At 40.3% G+C, this 24,846-nt stretch overlaps 1 protein-coding gene across 4 annotated transcripts in view; it reads right to left on the bottom strand.

The window, feature by feature from the left end:
• scaper (S-phase cyclin A-associated protein in the ER) overlaps positions 1-24,846 on the bottom strand; it is a 50,296-nt gene that overhangs the window by 25,052 nt on the left and 398 nt on the right. The window contains exons 1-21 of one of the 4 annotated variants that reach the window (XM_058074776.1): positions 24,410-24,766; positions 19,761-19,878; positions 18,237-18,313; positions 17,864-18,061; positions 14,961-15,061; positions 14,740-14,859; positions 13,490-13,617; positions 13,123-13,406; positions 12,419-12,769; positions 11,586-11,753; positions 11,435-11,501; positions 11,254-11,371; positions 10,835-10,946; positions 10,341-10,481; positions 10,031-10,186; positions 9,807-9,949; positions 8,323-8,404; positions 8,083-8,235; positions 6,769-6,876; positions 2,953-3,089; positions 516-575 (exon numbers count right to left, since the gene is read on the bottom strand). In XM_058074776.1, the coding sequence (XP_057930759.1) occupies positions 516-575; positions 2,953-3,089; positions 6,769-6,876; positions 8,083-8,235; positions 8,323-8,404; positions 9,807-9,949; positions 10,031-10,186; positions 10,341-10,481; positions 10,835-10,946; positions 11,254-11,371; positions 11,435-11,501; positions 11,586-11,753; positions 12,419-12,769; positions 13,123-13,406; positions 13,490-13,617; positions 14,740-14,859; positions 14,961-15,061; positions 17,864-18,061; positions 18,237-18,313; positions 19,761-19,878; positions 24,410-24,577 (2,990 nt within the window). In that variant the 5' untranslated portion in view covers positions 24,578-24,766. Of the gene's footprint in view, positions 1-515; positions 576-2,952; positions 3,090-6,768; positions 6,877-8,082; positions 8,236-8,322; positions 8,405-9,806; positions 9,950-10,030; positions 10,187-10,340; positions 10,482-10,834; positions 10,947-11,253; positions 11,502-11,585; positions 11,754-12,418; positions 12,770-13,122; positions 13,407-13,489; positions 13,618-14,739; positions 14,860-14,960; positions 15,062-17,863; positions 18,062-18,236; positions 18,314-19,760; positions 19,879-24,409; positions 24,770-24,846 lie in introns of those variants that run through there. The other 3 variants (XM_058074775.1, XM_058074778.1, XM_058074777.1) reach the window with 3 other exon arrangements.

Raw genomic sequence — 24,846 nt, 5'->3', positions numbered from 1 at the left:
TCCTAGTATTTGTAACACTTGATGCATTTCTACATTTTATTTTTTTGGACTATTCATTAAAAGGGGTCTCAGTGTTATATAACATAAAAGGTACCAGGGACATTTACTGCATTGCTGTGTGTACAGCTATTTTAAAACCCAATTTTTACTGCATAGCAATGGAATTCTCCACTTGTGGGACAGTAATATTTATCTTGATCTTAAACATAATAATTGACATTTTTAACATTTTGATGTATTGTCAAAATAAATAACATAAAATATATAATTTTGATTTCATATATACACTGAAAAGAACTTCAAACTGATGAACGTTCCAAAATTATTTGTTTAATTAATTTTTTGAAAAGATGATAACCTCGCCTTATCGTGATCTGATATGTGCACTCTTAAGACTGAATGAAAAAAATCTGAATTAAATTATGAAAATAATCACAGGCAGAGATTTCTTTGGTTTCCTAATATGGGGGTAAAAAAATATACTGAACAGGGAAAAAAAAAAGAAAAGCACTTACTTCGCCTTGTACGGGGAGTCAGGAACCTGCGTCTGAAATGATGTCTCGTATTGCTTTGCTCTGCAGGGGCAGAAGTAGAGAAAAGTCTATTGAGTCTTGGGGGGGAAAAATGTTTGGCCTTCCAGCCTTCCAGTAAAGCACACATCAGATGAAAGTGTGAAGGGAAAGAAAAAGTTCAAGCGGAGTCTGTTTATTTGGCCTGTCAGCTGAGGAGCTCAGCCTAAAATAATCAGACACCACTGCGGCTCAGAAGGGAAGGAGCATTTTGCTGGCACTGAATGAAATCAAGATTAAATCCTCACGTTTACGCCATCTCTGTATCACAACACTGCGTAATGGCTCTAATTTTGTATTTTGATAATAAGCACGTAAAGTAGGTTACATGCATTACTAACAATGTCTCAAAAGTGTGACCTCCTGGAAGGTCACGGCCATTAGGGTTGCAATGTCTCTGTAGAATATGCCAAACTCTCTAAAACAAACTATGTATGTGTGATTGTATCACACTTTTACAGGACATGATGAAAAACTATTGACCTTACAGTTGGCTTTTTTCCACAATGATTTTTTCACACTCTTTCTGGAAGATGACAGGCCGTCTCACTGAAAAGTTGGAATTTATTTGGAATATATAACAGTCAACTTGACTTATGTTCAATTGGTCCAAAGGGCATTTAATAAAAAAAAACTAGTTTTTTTTATTTTTTTAAATAACTTAAAAAAAATCCTGTTTTCAAGAATGATAACTCAACTTGCTGCATATTCTTGTGGGTTGTACTGGAAAGTGCCTTATTTATTGAGAGTAATGAGATAAACCCAGGATAATGGGAAAACAACCCTTGACAGGTTTATGTTTATATGACCGCAGTTTGGGGGTGTTCCTATTTGTTTATTAATACATAAGGGGTTGAAATTAACTCCATCAAATTCTTTATCTGACAAAGACATTATGATTTGTTGGAACAGTAAGGGCAAGTCACTTTTCCCGGTGCAGAAAGCAAGGGCCATTACGGCATAAAAGGCATGATTTTATTTCCTGTAGAAGATCTTGAAAGCTTTCTCCAGTAGAACATTTGTGACATTTGACAGCAAATGGCCCATGGGTCGTAGAAACCTTTTCTTTTGATGCAGTGGCCAGAACAGTTAACTTGTACTGTAAAATTATTATGCAACGGATCAACTAAAAAAAAAGAAGCTGAAAACAAACATGCCTCCTTCTCTTTACTATCTCCTGTTCTGCTAGTTATTAAATTAAGGGAGCTCAGGACCAGGTTCTGACACACCACAAAGTCACCTCCTGTTGGTTGGTTACTATTGATAATTCAAATAAAAAAATAAAAAAGGAAGGACTGATACATACTTTAATATGCATCTTATACAGAAAAAGATGCAGCAATATGGACAAGATCTTTTTACAGGTGGAGGGCTGAACCCGAGAGACCGATTTGCAGGTCTGCTGTGCAATCATTGGAAGTGGCCATAAATTAAAAGTCATTAATGTTACCATGTGGACAGTCAGGATGCACATAGGAGCGTCTCCACCGTCCTTTATGAGCCTCTATCTCGATCAAAAATCCTGGAGTGCTTTTGTCATTTGTACCGATGACGATATGTTGACATGCACTTAAAAAGCAATTATTGCATGAATTTGGTTGAAATACGCTTGGTTGAAAACTGCACTTTTAAATAAAAATCCAAAATCCTATTTAAAATTCCTATTCCTATTTCCAAATTCCTATTTCAATTTCCGCCTCATAGAAGATTTAAACTGACAGAGCAAATAAGTGCACAAACACCAGGCTGACGTTTTAATGTTCTATTAAAATAATTTCAAATCATAAAAAAAACAATTGTTTGTCAAATACTTTCAGTAAAACAATAAATGTACACTAAAATACATACAAATGTATGCTATACACCTCTGAAAAATGCAGGCTACTTTTTTTAATATAAACTAATTCAGTCCCAGCCATTTTCCGAACTTCAATCCCTATGGACGATTTTCTCTGTTTTTTCGAGGCACACGTGGCTATGGCTATATAAACCTTCCAAAAGAAATATTACACTCATCTTTCTTCAGGAAAAAAAATGTTTCTACCCTTTTGCATTCTTTAGTAGTTAGTCGAAAATCATTTCCCAACGCAAAAGGAAGGAAAAACATCTTACATTTCAAGCATAACTTGGTAGAGTTAAGAGTTTTGTAGTGTAAACAGTTTCTGTTCTGCTGTTTTTGAAAATGTTAAATAAAAACAATTTATAGTACATACATAAGTCCTGCATCCAGATGCAGGACCAGCACAGTAACGGTCTGCCCTGCCACACATTGTATGGTGTCATGATTAAATTGGAAATAGTGCATGCAAACAGGGCCTTCACATATACGTGAACATTGATGAGATTCTTTGTAAATGTACTGAGAGTAAAAAGAAATACTCACCGAGAGTTCATTCTGGCGCGGAGCTTCTTGGCCTTCTTGCGGGCTTTTTGCCTCTCTTCCCCATCCTTAACACTCTCAGAGGAAACTGAACCATCTGTCATGATGTCCACAATGTATTTCTTCAAGGAAAGGTGCTCCTAAAGAAGACACAAATAGTACGTAGTCATAGTATGCTATATTTGATTATAACATACAACTCTACAACCATCTACTAAAAAATGAGTAGTCTTTTGAAGCCATTCCCACCTATGGACATGCTTTAGGGCCCGAGGGGTTACTTTGTGGCTTGCAAATGTCAAGATCATTTTCATATTTCTGCTAGGAGACAGTGGAATGTTGGTAATATAATTTGAATGACACAATATATGCGCAGGAAACTAATTAGCCAATTATCCTGTCATTCATCACACCAGAGGATAGGATGACCTCACAGATAAAAAGGCTTGCATTAAGAAGTCAAGCTAAACTTGTGTGTGGGATGTCATAGCCTTTGGTCACAGGTGTTGCTGCACCTGTTGGCTGAATAGAGGACGTACAGGTGTTACTGAGTTACAGGTGTGAAAATGATTATGAATAAATAATCTGCACTAAATATAGATTATATATGAAAGAAAAAAATACTTGCAACAAAAAGCAGAACAATGAAATGTTTAAAGAGCACCAATTATGCTATTTTTTCGGCTCTTTGTATTGAGTTGTGGACTCCTATAGAGGACCTATACACAATAACCAGCACAGAAAGCGTTCGAGTTCTTCCTGAATCTGCACCTATTCAGCTTTACTTCTTTGGATTTTGTGGTTCCTGCAAAAACGGTCTGTTTTAATGTATTTTTTTTCAAACCGGGCATTTTGAGCCATCCCAAACTTCTTTTAGGGATCACTTCAAAATGTGAAAATCTCATTATCTGAAACTTTGGCATCGTTTAACATAAGAATACTACATTCTAACTACATTTACAGGTCAGAAAAGTGGGAAAAGCATAATGGGTCCCCACGAACCTGTTCGCAGGCAAGTAGTGCATCCAATTTGTCAGATTGACTCCAAACATAAAACTGATTTGGTTCTTTTGTGTGAAATTGATAACCATTATTACAATGCCCATCCTGAGTTAAAATACATAATGGTAGCCAATATCCATCAGATTTTGACACAGATGGTCGAGCTAATTTTCTTTTGGATCGAAAATGCCAATGTGCTTCCTCAATGACATTACAGTTGACAAGTGTTAAGCCTTTGCAAATGCATACTTTTTTAAAAATGTTAAACAATTTTATTCATACTACTACAATTAGACTTATAAGCATTGATGTCCATTCATGTGGGAGGCAGCTACGTAATCTCCCTGAGAGGCTATCTAGCCACTCACCAAAAAGAACTGTTTAAATAGCACAAAATATATACTGGAACATATAAAAACTGAAATATTACAACATCACATGGAGCAAAACTGCTGAGAGGCAGATGTACACATGTGAGCAAATATGGATTGATTTGTTACAGAAAGGGCTAAGATGAACTCATTGGCTCTTTGAATGCTTGAGACAGTCAAACATGGTGACAGACAGGTGTCTACCACTGAACCATTGTCACAAAGCAGCAAATACACTGGCCCCAGGCCTGCGGTCCAGCACAATACCACAGATTGCCTCTGGTGGGAGTAACATGAGCGCCTCTAAACATCACTCCCTTTCTCTGACACAGACAGAGCTATCACAGATCTAAAAGGCAGCCCACACAAATACACATTATATGGGATATGTTCACCCTATTGTCGCTCACAAAAAGCCCGAGCGGTTGGCTTTCCATTTGGCGTTGAGTAAACAGCTAAATTTCATGTCGGCAACTAGATGATAAGTGATACGACAATGGATGGGATTACCGTCGCTTCAGTGGTTCACATGGAATTTTTTGTATCAAACTACAAGCTTTGAATGACATTTCAGCGTGGAAGTGCCATACACCACAAATCTGACACCCGTGCTTAACTGAAACATTTTTTGTATCTTTATAAGAGCAACATAATTGCTGGAAAGGTGTTGAGTGTCACATTTCAAAACAGTAAGGGGAGCGAGACGGGGGCTTCAGCTGGCGCGCTGGATATTTCAGCAAGGTTCTCAATTCAGGGGCCATCGAAAGAGCGTCAACTAGACTTTCAGGACTCCTCTGGGAGGTCAGTTCTTTGCCGACGCCCCTTTACAGCCTCGCAATCCCTCTGCTGGCCAAGCTTGCCAACCGCCACCAGTATGTTTCTGAGATTCTGTGTGTAAAGGTGATCAATTAATATGGTGTCTCTGACAAAAGCCATGTGTCTTGGATATTACTGGTATCACATTAAACCAAGCCAGGTGGTGATTAAAATGATTTAGTACAATCTAATGCCCTCTCTTCCATCCTGCCCTGTTGATAATCATTGTATTCTCATTTTATTTCAACAGTCTCTCTGAAAATGACAAAATATAAAAGGTGCAATGCCTTTGCAGCTGGTCTACACTGAAAACTACATGGTGACCTCTGCGAAGTTGAGCCAACCATCTTCATTTCAATTAAGAATCTTTCACTATCGGAAGAGTTATGGAGTCGCAGTGGAGAAAATAGTTGGCAGTGGAATGAATGAAAAATCACAGGCCAAAAATAAATTTTAAATAAATAACGGGCAGAGAAAACGGAAAAGCACTCTAAACAATGTCCCAAGATAATCAGGACAAATGTCATTTATTCCAGACTGACACTGTAGCAATTCAGACGCAGCACCCAGGGTAGCTCACCTTAAAACGAAAAGACAGCAGCACTATTTAGATCTCAAGAGCTTGAATTTGAGATAAAGATGAAGACGACAAGTCTTAGACTTGGATGGAAAATACTGTATACTTTCAAATGAATGAATTCGTATTAGTGGTTTATAATTCTATAAACACACAAAATTATTCCTGAAGTGCTTTCTCAAATAATAATATTGAAAAGTAAAGTTACTTAATATATAAATAAATGCATATATTGTAATACTTCATATGTTTTTATCTATTATTTAATATCGCAAGGTGTAATATCACAATGTTTTCAATGATGAGAGCTTAGGGATGATGTATGGTTGTTTATATTTCTGTGCTGTACTGCACGTTGGAATTTTTTACATTTCATTTTTTTATTAAATGTATCTTGATTTGATTTGTATTGGTTTTAGCATTAAACTCATTTAATTAATGTTGTTACCTACCTCTCATTCTGAGTGAAATTCTATGATTGGCAATCAACCTGATTCTAATTCTCCATTGCCTTGTTTGTTGTGCTGTCAAATAGAACAAACTGACTGGCGTTCAGAAAGAAAATAGTCGAGAGGAAGGATGGAGGGTGTATCAATTCTTCTCTGAAGAGAGGGGTGGAGAAAAGCTTTGAATGAAAGAGCTACTGGGGCCAAAGGTGCTGCGTATAGCACCAACAGTTGTCAGCCTCACAATGAGCACTGCTGAAAAGCCAATCTCATATTGCAGCCTGAGAGGTTACCTTGCATTAACGAACCGCCTTCCCATGGAAAGCACTCAATAGCTAGGGGAAAAAAAAGAAAAAGCAGTGTGACAACGAGGTGATGTCAGCCTTCCACTGAGGCACTGGACCCTGACTGTGTACACTTCAAGGCCCATTTGCAGTTGCACAAAGCCAGCAACAGAGCCACGGTGATGCATGAGGTGGATGCATAAACAATAATCGCACCATAAAAGACAGTCGTCGGCTGTCTTTGTCCTCTTACACAACACAAGCGGGAACTGGGAGCTATTATATAGAGAATAAGTGTGTGTCGGCGGTGGGGTGATACGCACCACTTCCTCGTCTGAGAGCTCCCGTCCCTGGATGCTGCTGCTGTCTCGCACGGCCTGTTGGTGCCTCTTGCCCTTGGTATGGCTGAACAGGTGCACCTCCGAGGTGATCTGCAAACATAAACACAGTGGTCAGAGGTCACTGCCGAGGACACAATGGAGACTGAGGCAGGAAAGGGTCATCATAGCCCCATGGGATGCTGGTGAAATTATATACCACTAGGTTTTTTTTTTTTTTTGCCAATAGGACACGACCTGCCACTGCTGAACCTCTGAGGAAAAAGCCAACTAAATAGTTGTGGTCCACATGTCATATACCTTGATATTTATTGAAGGAATTTTAATTATTATTGCAACATTTGATTAAATGTACATAAAGCAAATATGGCAGAGAATCGCTAATAATTCATGATCCCTTGTGTCAGATGCTAGACCAAGGTTATTCATCAGTTCAACAAAATTCACTCACCATTCAGCGTATTTAGTTGGCAATGGTTTCACGTGTCAAGTTGCCCCACGATTGTTGCCATGTTAGCCAGGTCTTCATAGATAATATGTGACTGTATGAAACTTGATATAAAATGTTCCAACACAAGTACAGTCATCTCTCGCTACATCGTCCATCGCTCCCCATAGCGGTTTGTCAAACATAAATGAACACATGATCGCTGTTTCGTGGTATACTATGGCCTATTGTTAGTAAGAAAAATATTGAAATACGAGTCATGTGGTATTCTGGTCACTTCACGTCAGTAATTTTACATTTCTGAAAAATTACCTTATCTTAGATTACCTTAACTTGCACTCAGCTATTCTTGCACTTGCACGCAGAGTCCGACATGACATGCGTGGGGGGGGGGGTGTTGTCCTCCAATTCCGTGTGGAAGTGCTAAGTTTTTGCCTTATTAGTTCTGACTTTCTTTTCCACTCAGTTTCAAACCTTTTCTTGAGTTTATAACAAATAAATTGGAGGCTAACTAATTCACTAGTTTGCTATACTTAAAGCGACAGCTGTCTCTTATGTCACTGCAGAGATCCCACATTAAGAGTTGCGCATTGTGGTTTAAACAAAGCCAACAGTACTGCAGCAGTGTGGATTAGGGCTGTAACTCTGGAATCGCTGATTAGATATCAACTATATCGTCGGCTATTGCAAGTATGAAGGTGATTACAGAAGTGTTATTTCATGTCTTGCTCTAATAATGTTAAAAGCCAAATGTAGAAGGTTGGAAACAGGTTTTCTATATAAACGCTGTATGGTCTGAGGGCCCTATATTGTAATAAAGCTGAATGGCCTGTTAAGGAAGATGCACATACCATCACGCTACAGAGTGAGCACTGTTTTTTGCGTTCGTACGGCGTCAGCTTGGGGGCGTAGTCTGTGTTTGCATGCCGGCCACTGCTGAGCTCAGCCGCCTTCTCCTTCCTCTGCTCGATTTGCTCCATATGCCTGCGGCTACTCTCATCATGCTGTGGAAAAGCAAAGAAAAAGCGAGGAGTCAGAGGGTAAACAGGGGGTTGTATGTTATGTGTGTTGTTAGATTTTTGTAATCTTACCTTCATTTGAATTTTCTTCTGCAGCTCTTCCATGGCCTCCTGTTGAGCTGCACTGAGAGCAGCCAGTCGTTCCTCTCGGTCTCTTCAGGCAGAACATTGAAAATGTGTTAAAGTGGTAACAGTTGTCCCTTGCTAAGATGCAGTTTGAAAATCGCTTGTAATTATAAGGGGGCATTTTTGTGATGCAAATGTATTATTTTTTGAACACATTTTGTTTTGAGAAGCCAAACTCTTTACCAGCAACTAAGCAGAACTACGTTGCTCTCCACTGAAATCCGACAAGAACTGGACTCAAGAGACCAAGTGAGGGGTAAGTCGCTGTTAATGGACTAAATTGTTGATGGGAATGTCATACAACTTCATGCCAAAAAATCTGAACTATCCCTTTAAAGCGGTGGCTGCCTCCTACTACTACTTCAGAGATTCTATCTCCTGCGCATAAACATTACAATGTGATGTAAACAAAGCCAGCAGTAGTGTTGGAGTGTATGTCTATGTATGCCAAGATTTATGTCAGACTGGCATGAACATATCAATTAAGTGACAAATGTCATAGTGAGGATGGTTGGTAGCCTGATGTCAAGATACTCATGTCCTTTTATTGTTTATCATATTTACTATGAGCAGAAAGGTAACTTCTATGGTGTTTTTTCGGGTTTACAGGGCTTTAATAATGTTGTCAAATTTTTTTTTAATATGGCTATCAAAGTTAATGTGTGAATAACACTTTAACAGATGTTTCTTTTAACATTACTATTTATTTGACAAACAATTAACGTGCGTCCTGTTTGACCTTAGGCCCACACTGTAGTTTAAGGAAGCAGCGGTGACTGTGGAGCCACAAACAGGAACAAATATTGAGCTGAAATGGACAAAGAAAATTGTATTTTGATTGGTAAATTGAGCTTCTCACAACAAGACCAAAGTATGTACTGTCGCTGTGATCGGAATTGTTACAGGTACATCATAGCGATATAAATGATCTTATGTATTGTGTGACAGGACAGGAACAACATAAAATTTAAAGGACAAAATGAATACAGATCTACAATCCACCATTACGAGACTGGACTTGATTTCAGAGAAATTACATAATATTTGATGCTTATCAAATAGTTTACCACAGAGATTTACAAACTCGACTTATTAGGGATGTCCCGGTCCTGAAGGTGTATTTTTGAAGATTGGATAATATTGCCTTCCACCACGAGATCTGGCCGATCAGGTTTCCGTATCACGTTTGTAGCAAAGGGCTACACACCAACATGCTAGGTATGGGAATGAGCCTCAAAGCTGGTTGTCACTCGACTCTCGCCACCCGCATGAAGAAAGAAACGCAACATCGGTACCGGATCGAATCGGACAGACTACAAAAAAAAATTGTCTCGGAAGCCAAAAATGTGGCTTGTGCTTGGGGCTGAAACCAATTAATCGCAATAAACAAGGAACGATTGTATACACAAAACCCAAATGGAATTACATACCTGGCTCTCTCTCGTGCCGCATCCTCTCTTGCTTTCTCTTTTTCTTGCCGCTGCTGTTCAATTCGAGCCTCCTGCTCCTTGCGCCGCATCAACAACTCCTCCACGCGTGCTTGTCGCTCTGCTTCAAGTGCACGCTTGCGTTCCTGCCGAATTGGAAAAATAAGTATGATGACTTGTATTAAACACAGGACAAATAGACAAACTATATAGGTGTTTGGTTGCACCTGCACTGCCTCATCTCTGGCCTGCTTCTCCTCCTGTCTCCTCTGCCTCTCCTCCTGGAGCTCGTTGAGCCGTTGCTCATATTCATTTAACTTAGCCAAGGCATCATGTCTTTTGTTTTGGGCTTCTAGAGTATTGATGAATGCTATTTCATTGACCTGGGTGGACAAAAATGTATAAATACACAATTACATCATCAGAGAGATATGGGGGTGTGCCTCTCTGTCATGAATACATACATATTATGACAGTATTAGCATTAGACTAAGCACATGACACTTTTCAAAATGCCCTCACCCCTTAGACACTTACCTTGGCCTCCTCCTCTTGAGCCTTCTTCACAATGGCCTGGAGCTGCAGCTCTCTCTTAAACTCTGCATGCAACAGCTTTTCCTCCATCATCTTCCTCCGTTGCTCCAACAACTCCTCCTTCCATTTCCTCACCTCTTTTTCCTGCAGAAAGTGAGGAGGCAGTGGGAAAAAATAACATAGTTCAATGTCTCTTCTCTACAGTTTGTACATGTATGCATGAATGCCAAAATACTGTACACCATTTCAAGTAGGTGTGTGGTTTATGGTCCCCTGTCCCAGACGTTGTGAATAGAAAAACTTTAAAAAGGTGTTGACTTTGACCACAGTTCATCAAGTGGTCTACATGCAGCCAGAAGATTATAAACTTTGGTGATCCTATCGGGCAATGTGCTGACAGAACTTCTTACTGGGAACCAGTCTGGGATATGCTGGCATCGAGTCCCTTTAGGGGAGGGGGCCGGGGGTTTCCATCCGCTCAACATGTTTTTACTCACCCTTTCCAAAAGCTTCTGCAGTTTGAGTGTCTTTTCCTCCCTCAGTTTGTCCCGCAGTTGCTGTGCCTTCAGCTGTTTCTCCTCATGTTTTTTCTTTGATTCCGCAATGGTCCTGTCACAAGTATGATCATGAATCATTCATCTTTTTAAGTATGCTTCTGAGGTCTCTTTAACATAGCTTGGGGCTGCCAGGATTAGAATCTCTGGTCTGTTGAGGGATTTTGGGTGGTAGAGTAACAGCTAACAAGAGGGTCAGACACAATAAGTTGGCCTTTGACTCTCTGGCAGCCAGGTTAAACACTTGTTAAAATAAGGTAAATTGCCTGCAAATGAGCACGAGTTACGAGTCACAAAAGGGCTGTTAAGTCATGGTAAAGTTGAAACAATGACATCAAATAAAAAATAAAAAAATTAACTACCTTTTACGTGATGGTGAGGACAATTTTTCATGCATGTGGATCCCGTGTCCAGGAGGTCGAGAAGGTTCTTCCTCCACCATGTCACCCCACGAGGTGCTCTGACGCCATGTCTCCCGAGCTACAAAATGTGAATAAGTATTTCTGAAACATTCCTTTGAAATTTGCAAGTGGAAGATCATACCATCATAATCTGCTAGCATCTCACTCCACTCCATATTGGGTCCACACCCTCCATTGGCCATGCTAGCCTGTAAGATTTATGCAGGTAAGCGAAAGTGTAAAAAAAAAACAAAAAAAAAAGTCTAATTAAAAAGGAGTGAAATTTCTCTAACCGGGAAGTCATTTTCATTGTCTGTCTCCAGATCATTGTTCTCTGCTTGAATCTCTCTGGTCAGCTGCTCTTCCTCTGCAATGGCACTAGCGATCGCTTCCTCATTGGCCTTCTCCAGTCGGTCAGCCAACTCCTCTTTCTTGGCCAGGACCTCTGCCATGGACTGGGGCTGGACAGAAGACAAAAGTGTCACCTCACACACATCATATACAATTTTAAATAACTCTATGCCAGTTGCTCTGCAATAATGATTTGTTGTGAGTGATTTAAATATCAAAAGGAACACCAGATCATCAACATCACACTTTGCATCACATGACTGTCGCAAGGATCACAAGTAAGGAAGCATTCCACAGTCATGCAGGACACATTTACTGTGAGGATAAAGAGATGGTGGAAGGAGGCAACTAGGTTGCATTTTTATAATTTCCTTAATTTGACAATAACATGGAATTATCTGAACATTATGCAAAATTGAATGTGGCCTAAGAGGAAAAAAATCCATTGAAAAAGGTAGTTCACCTTGATCAAGTATATGAATTATTGTGGCTTGATAGTGTTAAGTAACATCAGACATTCGGTTGAGTCCTTTTTCCAGGTAACAGGAGAGCACTTACTGCAATACAAACGTCATCTACTCACAGCTATTCTTCACAGTGAATTGTGCTAAAACAACAGTATACGTAGCTTTTCAGTCTTGCCTACAGTTGGTCAGGGGGTTTCTTTTGAATGACTTTGTTTAGGCGGTAAAGCCCCTTGGGACCTTCCTGACTCACCCCCTCGTACCAACACAAGTCCACCCCTCCCTCTTCTCCTCCATCTCTCAGCACTCACAGTAGAAAGCTCTGTGGGGTCCAGAACACTCTCCAGTTTCACCGCTGCCATGGGAGTCTCAGCATGTTGTAGAGCATATGTGGCCGTGCCCTGTGAAGAGCCCCCCTCAGCCACACCGTCCCCAACGACAGAAGGTCCGCCAAGCCCATCCGCCTCAGGTTGATCTGGGGATGCGGAGCGGGCCAGAGCAGGAAGTGGAACTGATAAGGTCGTGTCTGCTGGTGGGACTGAGGCTGAGCATAGGGTGGGCTCTGGGGCTTGGGAAGGGATGAGATCTGCTATAGGGGGGAGCGTCTTATCGCAGGGTTCGTTGACACAATGCCCCAACTCTTGTGCATTCTCTGCTGGGTGCTGCAGCAACAATGACACACACACACACACAAACAAACAAATACACGCAGATGCAAGCTCCATTAAAGACATGCACTTCAGCAGAGTAATAACAAAACACAAACTCATGCAGGGAATTCATGATAAAGACATGCCCTAATTCTGATGCAAATTTAAAGATGGAAATGACACACACTTGTGTGTTCAGTGTGAACTGCACTTGGAAACTGATTTGCAGTGACTGAAAACAATCGATTTAAAGCTGTGCATGTGAATATCATGAGCTCAAAACAAAAACAATGTGGTTGATGAAGCCATCTCATTTTTCTCTGCGCTTCATGACTAATCAATATCCCTCCTCATGACCTCAGTACCTCCATTGCATCCCCACTCATTGGATGTTTAACATCCTCCTGTGGGTCCGGCTGTGAGGAAACTTGCTGCTCAGAGTCCACCTGGGTTGCGTTCTCATCAGGGGGGCTACAAGGGCACAAGCGTGGATCTTGTGGGACCACATGTGACTGCTTGTTGGTCGTGTTCTGCTTTGGGGTGACATTGACGGCCAAGACTGGGCTGACTTTGGCGATCATGGTTGCTGAGCGAGGCTTGGCAGCACGTCCTCGTTGGACAGTCTCCCAGCCTTCTGCATCCTTCTTACCTAAAAAGGACAAGCGTGTGTGTGATATTATATGATTTTTGCTGATTAATTCTGGGTTGGTGTTGGTGGGAAGGATGTCTTACATGATTTTCCAACTTCAGAAGTTGTCAAATGAGTAGAACTTGGGGCAGACTGAGTACACTTCACCCTGTCTGCCCAGCTGGGGCCCGAGTGGGACAGCCGGGCTGCAGCTAATACAGGTGCAGGACCACTGGGTATGACAAACATCATATACAGCATCAACTAAATACAATAAAATCCTGATGACTGAAGAATGAACAATGGAATACTACACCATTTTGCCGGCTGTTTCACACTTAACTGCCAGTCACAATCATACATGATGCACCTGCATCATGATCAATATGCACTTCCTGCAGTGTCCAATTACAGAGCATTGCTCTCAAAAGAACCGATGCTTTGGCAATCTTTTAACCACTGACACTTTTTTAACCACTTCTTTCCACAATGTTTTCATTAGGGTCACGAGTGAGTTAAAGCCTATCCTAGTTGACTTTGGCTGAATGGCGGAATACACCCCAGACTGGTCACAAGGCGCATCAAGATTTTTGAACCTCACTCCCTCACTAAAATGATGTTTTGTGGTTGACTATGGTCTATTATTATATTGCAATATTGAAAGAAAAGCCATACTTGGGATTCTACCCTGGTCAATAAGAGTTAGTGATGCTACATTGAAGAGACATTATATTATCTTAACTTGCACCATATGGAGCCACGGATGCATAGTGAAAACATTTTCTCCTCCCTTTCCGTGTTGTACATTTTTGTTTTTTTACGTTCTGCTTCTTCCCCACCCAGTTTAAAATCCTTTACGTTTAGAATAAAAAAAAATGGAGGTTAACTAGTTGGCTCAGTCGCTTGCCATGTTTAAAGCGTCAGTATAAAAACCTGTGATTAGAGTGACAAAAAAAAATGTCTCTTTTGATAGTAAAGGTTGCTGACCCCCGGAATAGAAAAATAACATATTCACACCAATGGAAAACATAATAGTCTTCAACATTTATATACCCCAGCAGGGGCATGAGAGAAAATCATTGAGAACCACTGATTTAACCTAACTTGCATCCTTTTGGAATGTGGGAGGAAGCTAGAGTACCCGAAGACAACCCACAGACACAGAAGGAGAACATGCAATCTCTGCGCAGATGCCCAAACAGATATTCAAATCCTCAATAGACTGTGAGGCCAACATGCTAACTATTTGGCCAATGTGTAGCCTAGTTAGAAACTCAACAAATGGAACTAAACAAGGAAGCAAAGTTTTGTAGAATGGCTAATTGACTAAAACTGAATAAAATAAATGGCTTACCCAAAATTGAGGGTGCGACGTGTACCAGGAGAAGATACCATTCTGTCTGCAGCAGAGGGGCTAGGCACCACATGACGTCCTGGTGACATTTTACGCAATTCCCAGGCTAAAGAGGTAGGCCTGTAAATTAATTGGAGGGAATTGGTGTTCAATAGAATCAAATAAACTAAAGCCAAAAAGCAAACAAGAAGTGAATGAGTGCAAAAGACAAGAGAGATCACCTGTTCTGGGCATCCGTTTTCTCCAGCTTCTCTTGGAGCTGAATCCAGTCTATGAGAGCTTTGAAATCCCGCACATAGTTGTCCAACATCATCAACACTTCCTAAGGGGTTAAAAAAAACAGAAGATGAACAAAGCAGTTTATGCATATTAGCGAAGAATGGGGTTTCTTTAATTTCAAACATAGGTTCACCATTCAAATGGGTTCAAGACGAAAAGCTGAAGCATGGAATTGGAACTAATCTAGCTGGAAATTCAAGTTCATGTGCATAGAGAAAACTTTGAAGAAGAAGAACACAAATTTTCCATTGGGAATGCCTCTTATATGCACTTGGTCTTTTGGTTTTTCCAGAGGTGTTGGCCCATCGGGAGCGCACCCCCTGCACCCTTCCACGTGTCCACAATCCACCCTCCCAAAGCTCTAATGAAAGCAGACTACTGATTGATTGCGATCGTGAAGGGAGTGGTAATTGAGAGTAAAGCCTCACGGTGCTTTTTAGTTAATAGACAAGTCAGGCCAGTGAAAGATGTGTCCAGCAGCAGCAGCTCTGCTGATTGGTACTGGTTAACAAAGACCACCTCTATGTCCCAATGTTCATTTGGTAATGAAGGCCGAGCTGAAATCTCAAGACAGACAAACTCCACAGCGTGTGGCAGCATCATAAAGTGGCTTTTAGCATGTTAACAGGCACACTTACCTAAATACAACCCTCACATAACAGCTCATGACGAATGACAACATGTTTAACCTTCAGGAGGCCTTGCCATTAGGCGGGTCAGTAAAAGCCAGTGGTCCATCCATGCACAGGAAACAAATGAATCATTTTTATTTTTTTTATCTTACTGTTTTACTTGTCACTCTATGAAATTTACCAAAATCCTATCTCAACTTTACACAAACATGGTTTTGGTATATCCTAATATACAAATCAAAATGTTTGCCAACGTACCTATAGATTTGAAATGTCAAAATTCCATACTTAGCACAGTAAATTGATAAAGATAATTACAGTAGATATCAAATAATGAATCTATGAATCAATGATTCAATTATACAGTTAATTGACAACTATTTTGGTATTCGATTAATCTTTTTTTTTTTTTTTAATATCCTGCACACACAAGAGGCAGCTTTGCTAGCTCGTAGTACCTCCCAATATGTATGTGAATCACTTGAAACAATGCTGTTGGTAATATCAACAGTCAATGATTGTACATGCTTGTTTGGGATTGTAAGAGAGAGTAAGAAATTAAATTCAGTCTTGTTTTGTTGCAGAAAAGTATGCTAAGATGAAGGCTGACGAGCTTTTAGCATAACATTAGCTTGCCTGCTCTAAACGTACATATACTGTATTTTCCGGACTATAAGTCACACTTTCTTTTTTTCCATAGGTTGGCTGTTCCTGCGACTTATAAATGAAAAAACTGTTCATGTTACATAAACACTGGACATCTTTTCTGTTAATGTTTATTTTTTGAGTAGCTGAATAACCATTGTGTTAGCATATCTTACACCTATTCAGCCTGTTCTTTATTCTTTTATTTTTCGAACTTGCCTTCCAAGAGGACGTAATGTCTATTTTAGTTAAGTAGTTTGTAAAATAAATTACCCGAAAAAAATGCGACTTGTACTCCAGTGTGACTTATGTATGTTTTTTCTACCTAATTATGCATTTTTGGCCTTGTGCGACTTTTTGTCCAGAAAATACGGTAAATGCTGTTTTGTTTTTTTTTACACTGTGGAAACATTCCATGGCGCGATTTATTTAAGTTTTTATTCGACTTCTGAGAGAGTCTAGGAACAGGGCAGTTAAACAAAGTTAAGCGTTATGTATTTACAGTTAATATTTTTACACCAATTTTTACACTTTTACTGCAAATGAATATCTGCTCCAAATATCTGTTATCAGCCTCCTTAACTACTTATAATTAATATCGGTCCGACACAACCCATATCTGTGGACCTCTGACACCAAGTCATAATATGTATGAATATGCCAATATACAATATGCATTAACTATCAGCAACATTAAAATCACCTTCACTATTCAAGATGAAGGCTGGTTTATGGCTGTATTCCTTTAGATGGAAACCAGTGATCGTTTCTGTGTGAAGAGATAAATGCAGATAGCCCACAGCTCCACTGGGGGATTGTAGCTGGAGGTTATCACAGCACTCTACCTCTCACTCGGGCTGACTCCATCATCTATCAAAGTCCACTGAGCCCAAACTGGGTGGGATGGGGATTATGAGCAGCACCCAGCTCCTTAGCCATTAGATAGCATTAGTGTGGAGTGAGATGAAGGGGGGTAAAAGCAGCCAGATGTCAGACAACATGATAATCACGCCACATGGATCATGGCTACACAATGACCGCAGACCATCACTCGAGCCATGCTCGGCATAATGCAGCATGGCAAAGAAATAAATAAAACACAGGAAGTGCCAGCCTATTCTGGAGCATAAGTGGTAATCAACCATTTAAAGTGTATCACTACAACAAACCTACACTAATGATACAGCAATATTAAACACAAACATAATATAACTGTAATGCGGGATAAAGTGCAAGAACAATTTTCAGGAAATACCAGAAATGACAGAGATGCCCAACACAAAACATAAATAACATTGTTTACTGTCTGTCATCAATATTCAGAGCAGGCTGCCAAGAGAGAGCCCTGTGATAATTCTCTCAGCAGCCATAGCCCAATGACAAAAGACAGAAATCAAGAGGAATGTAGTCTGCGATCAAATGTCTATGTCTCCCTCTAGTGTTCTTAACATACAAATGCTCACCCTCCACAACAAATAGCTGGCTGGCTGATCATGACGACACAGGACCATCATAGGTTTTATATGTCCTCAATTGGCTATTTTCTAACTATATGTAAATGGACTGACCTTGCATTCTACGACACTTTGATCAGACTCGCACGTGACGTAGATCTCATCCACCGCACGCCGCAGGTTGTCAAACAAGAAGGCCCAGTAGCGTGCACGCAGATCCACTTTGCGAGGCTGCCGGGCTTTGGTGGGGCTCTTCTCGGCTGCTTTGTCTAAAAAGGCACCATTTGTGCTTTTACTCTCCACACCAGCATTCTGCAGGTAGCAAGCAAGGAACAGACATGCATGAGTCCAAATTTACAGTGGCACAAGAAATGTTTAAGAAGTACATTTGGATGAATTTTAGTAATGCAAATGAACACGGAACAGATTGCTAATGTGTTTACATCGGTGAAGACTGCCCTCTGGTGGAAATGGTGCAAACACTGACCTGTTTCTTACTCCTTTGCTGGCCAGAATGAATCCTCTGGGCTCTGGTGCTGCCACTTGAATGATTTTTGGACTTGGCTGTGAGGACAGGCAAGAAAGATGCGTATACAATGAGTAAGTATACGACAAATGGCTTGTCATAAACAACCGTAATGTATCACACCAACATTTACCACTTGAGATGGTATAGTATATAGAGATTTTCCTTTATAAATCACTGGTTGTTGGGATCAGAAATTTCAGTGAAATATATTATATAGCAGACGAACACAGTGATTGATTGAAGTGAAATTAAATTTATAGGATTTACAGAAAGTGTGCAATAATTATTGAAACAAAAGTAAGCAGGTGCCTAAATTTGGGGGCCGCTGTTGTTTTATTCATTTTAATACCTTTAGCGCTAATTATTGGAACACAACATTTGTTTGGTAAGCTCACTGACCTTTGGCTTACATACACAAGTGAAGCCAATCATAAGAAAAGGTTATTTAAGGTGCATAAGCTTTACCATCATTTACCATCATCACCACTGTGGTGACACTACAAAAAACAAAAAAAAAACGGCATCATCCACAATCCTTGTGTTAAACATGACCACATGTCTTCCAATTTCTGTGCATTCTAAAGAGAGAAATACAGTTAGCATGAGGGAGATAACAATGTTTAGTTCCTTTGAGATGAAACGTCTGACAGAAGTATGCATAGGTTTCAATGTATCTCTGCCAGAAACAATACATAGGCCAAAAACTGAAAAAATACATCTTGGGTTCGAATCTCCAATAGTAAGCATCATCGGTATTCGTCAGGAAGGGCAGGAAAAGGAAAGGGCAGGAAGGAAATCAGTATGCAAATCAAAAAGATGCTCCTTAATCAGGAAAAAGCCGAAAGAAACAAACAAAAGTGTAGCTCTGTTGGCTAAAATAAATAGGCCAAAAACGGGGGAAAAAAAGACAAACTGTTGTGTGGGAGGCTGTGAGTGGAAGCTGGTACGAGTAGCTCCATGTATGAACAATTCATCACACATAAACGAAATGTTGTTCATTATATGATTATTTTCTTATATTCAGGCACAAGTCTAAATATAAGAAACTTAACATATAATGAATAAGAACACAAAATCAAAAATATTTTAAATAAAATTGTTAAGCTAGTCTCTTAAAGGGGACCTATTATTCCTTTTCCACTTTTCTGACATATAAATGTAGTATTCTCGTATTAAAGGATTTCAAAGTTTCAGATAATGAGGTTTTGGCATTTGGAAGTGAGCCCTTCAGAGAGGTTTTTCTAACACCACCTCACTGTGAGTCTAGTAGCGGGCCGTGGGGACAATAAAAAAAAACAAAACATTTTGGAAATACAGATGGAATAGGTAGAGATTCTGGAAGATCGAGACAGCTTTCAGCTTTACAAATTTCCCCACTGAGGGACGAATAAAGGCATATCTTAAGGCATATCTTCAGCTGCTCTATAGGATTCCACAACTCAATACAAAGGGTCCTCTTTTATGCAAAAACATGCTACGGACCTTCTTCTTCCTTACTCTCCAGTGGTACACTCCATGCAATGAGGTTCCGAGCTGCACGGCCCTCTTCGGCGACAATCCTTCGTACTTTGTCTTGACTGTTGGAGCGCTGGAAAGATGCCTGTAGGGGAATTGAACATACATCATTTCAATACAATACACATTTCTTTGTGGCAGCCTGCCAAAAATGTTACAATGTAACATTTAGAAGCCCAGTGAACAGAATACGACTTATGAGTTGACTTTCAATATTTACTGACTAATAATAGGTCATAATCAACCCCAAAATAGCGACCATTTCTTTATTCATTCATTTTCTACCGCTTATCTTCACGAGGGTTGCGGGATGCTGGAGCCTACCCCAGCTGTCTTTTTCCATGACCGTATATGTATTTTTAGCAAGCGTCTGTGGTGTTTAAAATGCCTAACAAATAATAGAATGCAGAAGGTCCTGCATACCCGGTGTGAGCTCAGTGCAAAATGTGACACTTTGTTATGCATGCACGCGCCACACTGTCTATGTCTTATTTGGAGCCAATTTGAGTGGGTAAAGTGGCCATATTAAGAGGGGCGACACCTTTGATTTATCAGTTTCTGGTTTTGATGACCCAATGCATGGGCATTGTTGCTATGGTTACCTTTCTGCCCGTACCCCCTCTACACTGATTTAGCACAGTCAGTGCTAACAAGTGTGATGTAACAGTGTGTGGGGCATGGGAGCAAAGTCTTACAATGAATCGGATATTAAATGTGTTTGCAGCAGTCAGAATCTCAGATTAAAACACAAATGAAAAGAACAGCACTAGATAAATATTTAGTGAGACCAATGTGCAAACAATCTTTTTATTACTTACACCTGAATAGTCTACAACAAGCTGTCTAAAGTGAAATGCTGCTAATGTCTAGTCACTACATTTTTGGCCCCACCTGTTATCTCGTCTGCAATGCTTTTGTTGTGAGGAAATCAAAGTTTTTGGTTGGTTGGACTGTTTGTCAGTAATCAATTATGGGTGACTATGTTAAGGCCCTCCCTTGACAAGACGTTGTGGTTGCCATGGATCGCGACTGAATTGGTTCAACTTAGACAAAGTATTTGACACAACGCAAAGATTGTGTACCAAATTTGGTGCTGACTAAGGGAAATTCCAAAAAACATTAAGCGATACTGTATACTGTGTTTCTCACAATGTTGATGGATCACATTCAACTGTGCTATAGTGGCCAGTTATGCTTTTGACTTGAAGACTTGGTATTGTTGCTATGGTTACTGGTTTACTACTGTGTTAAAATGGTTCAAATGTGATGTACTGTAATGTCCGTTATTAGTCAGCACCGAATACAACCTCTTATTACTGTATATTATATCCACAATTGTTTCACTTCCTGTCATAGAATACGACGCATCATTCCAAAACAATATGTTGAGTCTCTGGCGAGGGGATGAGAGCTGCATAGTGTGAGAGCATTAAGCGGAAGCAAGACTGTGACAAGAAAACTGCTAGAGGCTTTAGCTTGCTTTGCGCCCAACATGCATCATGGCTGACCTACACATTGAGTATGCATCAGTGGCTGTAAAAGCTCAAAGCGAGCAAATACAGTGAACCAAACAAGTCATCACATATATTGCTTATTGCACTATGAGACCAGACTGTGTAATAAAACATGGCAGTGAAATACAGTATGCCTGCATTCTCGGCCAAAAGCTCTGTGACACAAGTTTGGCAAAATATAGAAAGCAGATGAGAAATGTGCTGTGCATTATGTGTGCGGTAAACAATGTCATAAAAATTGACAGACAGCACTAGATGTACTTAAATTCTGGCATCGATGTGCCTTCCATTCACTGTGTTCCCTCTCTCAGCAGAATGGACTCTACCACTTCTGCATTATTTAATAACTGATCTAATGCCAGCTAAGAACCCGCTGTAAAGTTGGACACGACTAAAAAAGACATGCGTTTGTATTAAACACAAAAATCCACAGATGTTCACACTAATCACAGACCTTGTTCAATCCTTTCCTGAATACTCACATAAAAAGTTACATTATTAAGGCAAACTTATGTCTCTACTTATCCTGCCATCAGAAAGAAGGGTGTATTTCAAATGCCAAATAAGCAAACACTGCATTCAGTAAATCAATATTTTCAAGAGTAATTCCTCGCGTCTCATCACAATACATTATGCAGAGGCAAGATACACTGTGCATTATAGGTCCTGATACTATTTAATGGCCTCAAGGGAGACACCCAGCTGACCTACTTTTGGTGAGCAAAATTCTTCACGTCAAGTAGCCTGCGCTTTTATTCTCACGAGTAAGCTCAAAGACAAAAAGATCTAACTGCATAAACACTTGTGACAACATCAGTGCCTGACCTGCTCATGGACATTGGCTCATCATCCACAAATGTAATCCACACGTTTAACCCACTTAGTAGGCTGAAAGCAACCAGTTGAGGACACATTCAAGAGCATGCAACAGCAATAAGACACATTCACCAGGGCAGTGCTGAATGAGGCACAAGTGTAATGTTCCCCTTTTGCTCCAAGCAAAGCAAGAAGACTAGTGTGAGCCCATTAAGAGAAAAGACAAATACATACGGAATAGAAGAAGGGTGTAGAAGCAGGTTGCTCGTCTTCTTGCAGCCCAGACATACTGTTGCTGCCCACTTCAGGCACCTAGCTCCCACTCACCACCAACGCCACTTGTACAAGAGGCCATGGACATCTGACAACGGGACCAAAATAGACTCCCACTGTGCGGTCCACAAAGTCATAGCAACTTGCCCCGCTGGGTCAAGTCCTCTAAGGTCGGAGCAGAAAGAGTGAGAGAGGGAGCCCTCTGCTGTGTTAGCTGTCACTTCTGAGGCCCAAACTCACGAGCTGCTGCTGTCCATCAGCTTTCCACTGCTTCTTACGTTTGCGCCTTCGCTGCTCCACATCAGAACCCACACTGGCTTTCTCTCACTCTCCTTCTGCCACAACTCTGCGCAGTCATGCATACAGCCCCCCCAACCTGTGCTGCCAGTGATGAGAGTGTATCTACAGGCTAAGGGACAGTGTGCACTGTGTCTGTGTGTGCGTGTCGAACAACACATTTGCATTAGCAACATAAGAGTGACGCTCTAGATTTGATTGGACTCTGCATTTGATGATTCATAGGCTGCTGAAGCACAAAAAAGAACAATCCTGCATGGTTTTACTGCAAGCAAAATGCTCGAAGAGTAAAAGCCGACCGAAGGTAGAAGAAAATAATATATGATGGCATAAGTTTGTTTCTCTTTTGAATCAATTATGTTAAGATTTATTCTATTTTTTGACTACATTTGTCAATGACCTTTAGCATAGAGTATTAGTGACATTGAGAAGGAAAAAAATACTACAAGTATGAATTTAGCATTAAAAAAATATATCTTACAAGAATATAGTTGAAATATTATGGGAATACACACAATTACAAGGATAATGGTAATTTGCAAAGAAAAAATACTTTTACAAATACAACCTTTTTTCATGGATTAATTATTTAACCCTGTTCAGGGTCATGTTCACGGGTAAACTGGAGCCTAATTATTCAAATAAAGTTGTCACATGAGGAAAAATGTAATTTTTGTTGAAACATTACAAGAATTAAGTAACAGAATTTGGTTTCATTTACAATAATAAAATTAATAAAGAGAAATTAGAATGTCATTGTTTTCTAGCACATCTCTATGCAAATAAATCATAAAAAAATAATAGTTGCGATTGTTGATCGTTATACACCACATCAAATGGTAATGTGTACAGCAGGGGTGGGCAAACTTTTTGAATCTTGGGCTGCATTGAGTTAACAACTTGCACAATTGCTGTTTGTGCTTAGTTTCAATTATGCTACAAAATATCCATCCATCCATCATCTACGCCGCTTATCCTCATTAGGATTGCATGTGGATGCTGGAGCCTATCCCAGCTTACTTCGGGCGAGAGGCGGGGTACACCCTGGACTGGACACGAGCCAATAGCAGAGCACATATAGACAAACAACCATTCACACTCACATACATACCTATGGACAATTTGGAGTCGTCAATTAACCTAACAGGATTTTGTTTTAAAATTTGTCTCCTAAGGTGTGTGGATTTTACATAAATTGCTTTTCACTGGGTATTTACACCCTCATCACAAAATATGTGTCCTATGTTTGACTGGTGTTCCCTGTCTTGTCCTAAAGTCAGGTGGGATCGGCTCTAGCTCAACCTTGCTCCAATGAGGACAAGCCTATAGAAAATGAATGGACGAAAGAGAGACATCTCTGAACAACCTGATTCAACTGTGCAGGTTTTACCCTAGTGAATGTGTTTGCTCTCGGTGACTTGGAACCATCCGAATCCTATAGAGTTCACACATATAACCACTTTTACAATACCATCACTTATTAGGACGGTGTGTAAGGAAACAACGTTAAGGAAACAACGTTAGCCTATAAATCGTACTCCATTTTCAAAATAGCATCATGTGGTCGCTAACCATACACCAACAATCTTAGCTTTTAATCATAGCTATTAGCTAGCAGCTGTGTGAACCAACCACGCGCCAAAGATCTCAAATTCATGGACACCCAAAGTAGCTCAAATTCGACCAAAAAAACATTCTCATAACAACAACGGTTACCTTCAAAACACCGATTGACGCATTTTTGCCTTTTCCTCCTCCATGTGAGGACCCCGAGCTGTTACTGCCAGACCTCTCCCTCCCGTCAACTCCATGTCCGGCTCTCGGTCCGAGACGGTGTTGCCCCACACCGCGCCGCCGTCCATCATGGCGACCGTCTTTGGACATGGATTCACGATATCGTAAACGCCCAGTCGATGAAAAGTAAAGGAGAAAAGTCCACGGACAAAGTTGTCCTGTTGTCAGAGTTCGTGGGAAACCATGTTACATGACAGTGAGGATACGCTACAAAACCGGAAGTGAATTGAGTTTGGGATATTTTGGACAGACAACAGTCTGATCCAATGCTGTTACTCTAATTTCCGAGTGTCATACAAAATAGCCAATCCAATGTAAGATAATTGGGGTCAGAAGGAGGGGGGCTCATAAGAGGCGGG

The sequence above is a fragment of the Doryrhamphus excisus genome, chromosome 6 (genome assembly GCF_030265055.1).
Source record: "Doryrhamphus excisus isolate RoL2022-K1 chromosome 6, RoL_Dexc_1.0, whole genome shotgun sequence".
Lineage (NCBI taxonomy): Eukaryota > Metazoa > Chordata > Actinopteri > Syngnathiformes > Syngnathidae > Doryrhamphus > Doryrhamphus excisus.
The sequence above is the reverse complement of the archived record's forward strand: the minus strand, read 5'-3'. Positions and strand labels throughout refer to the sequence as shown.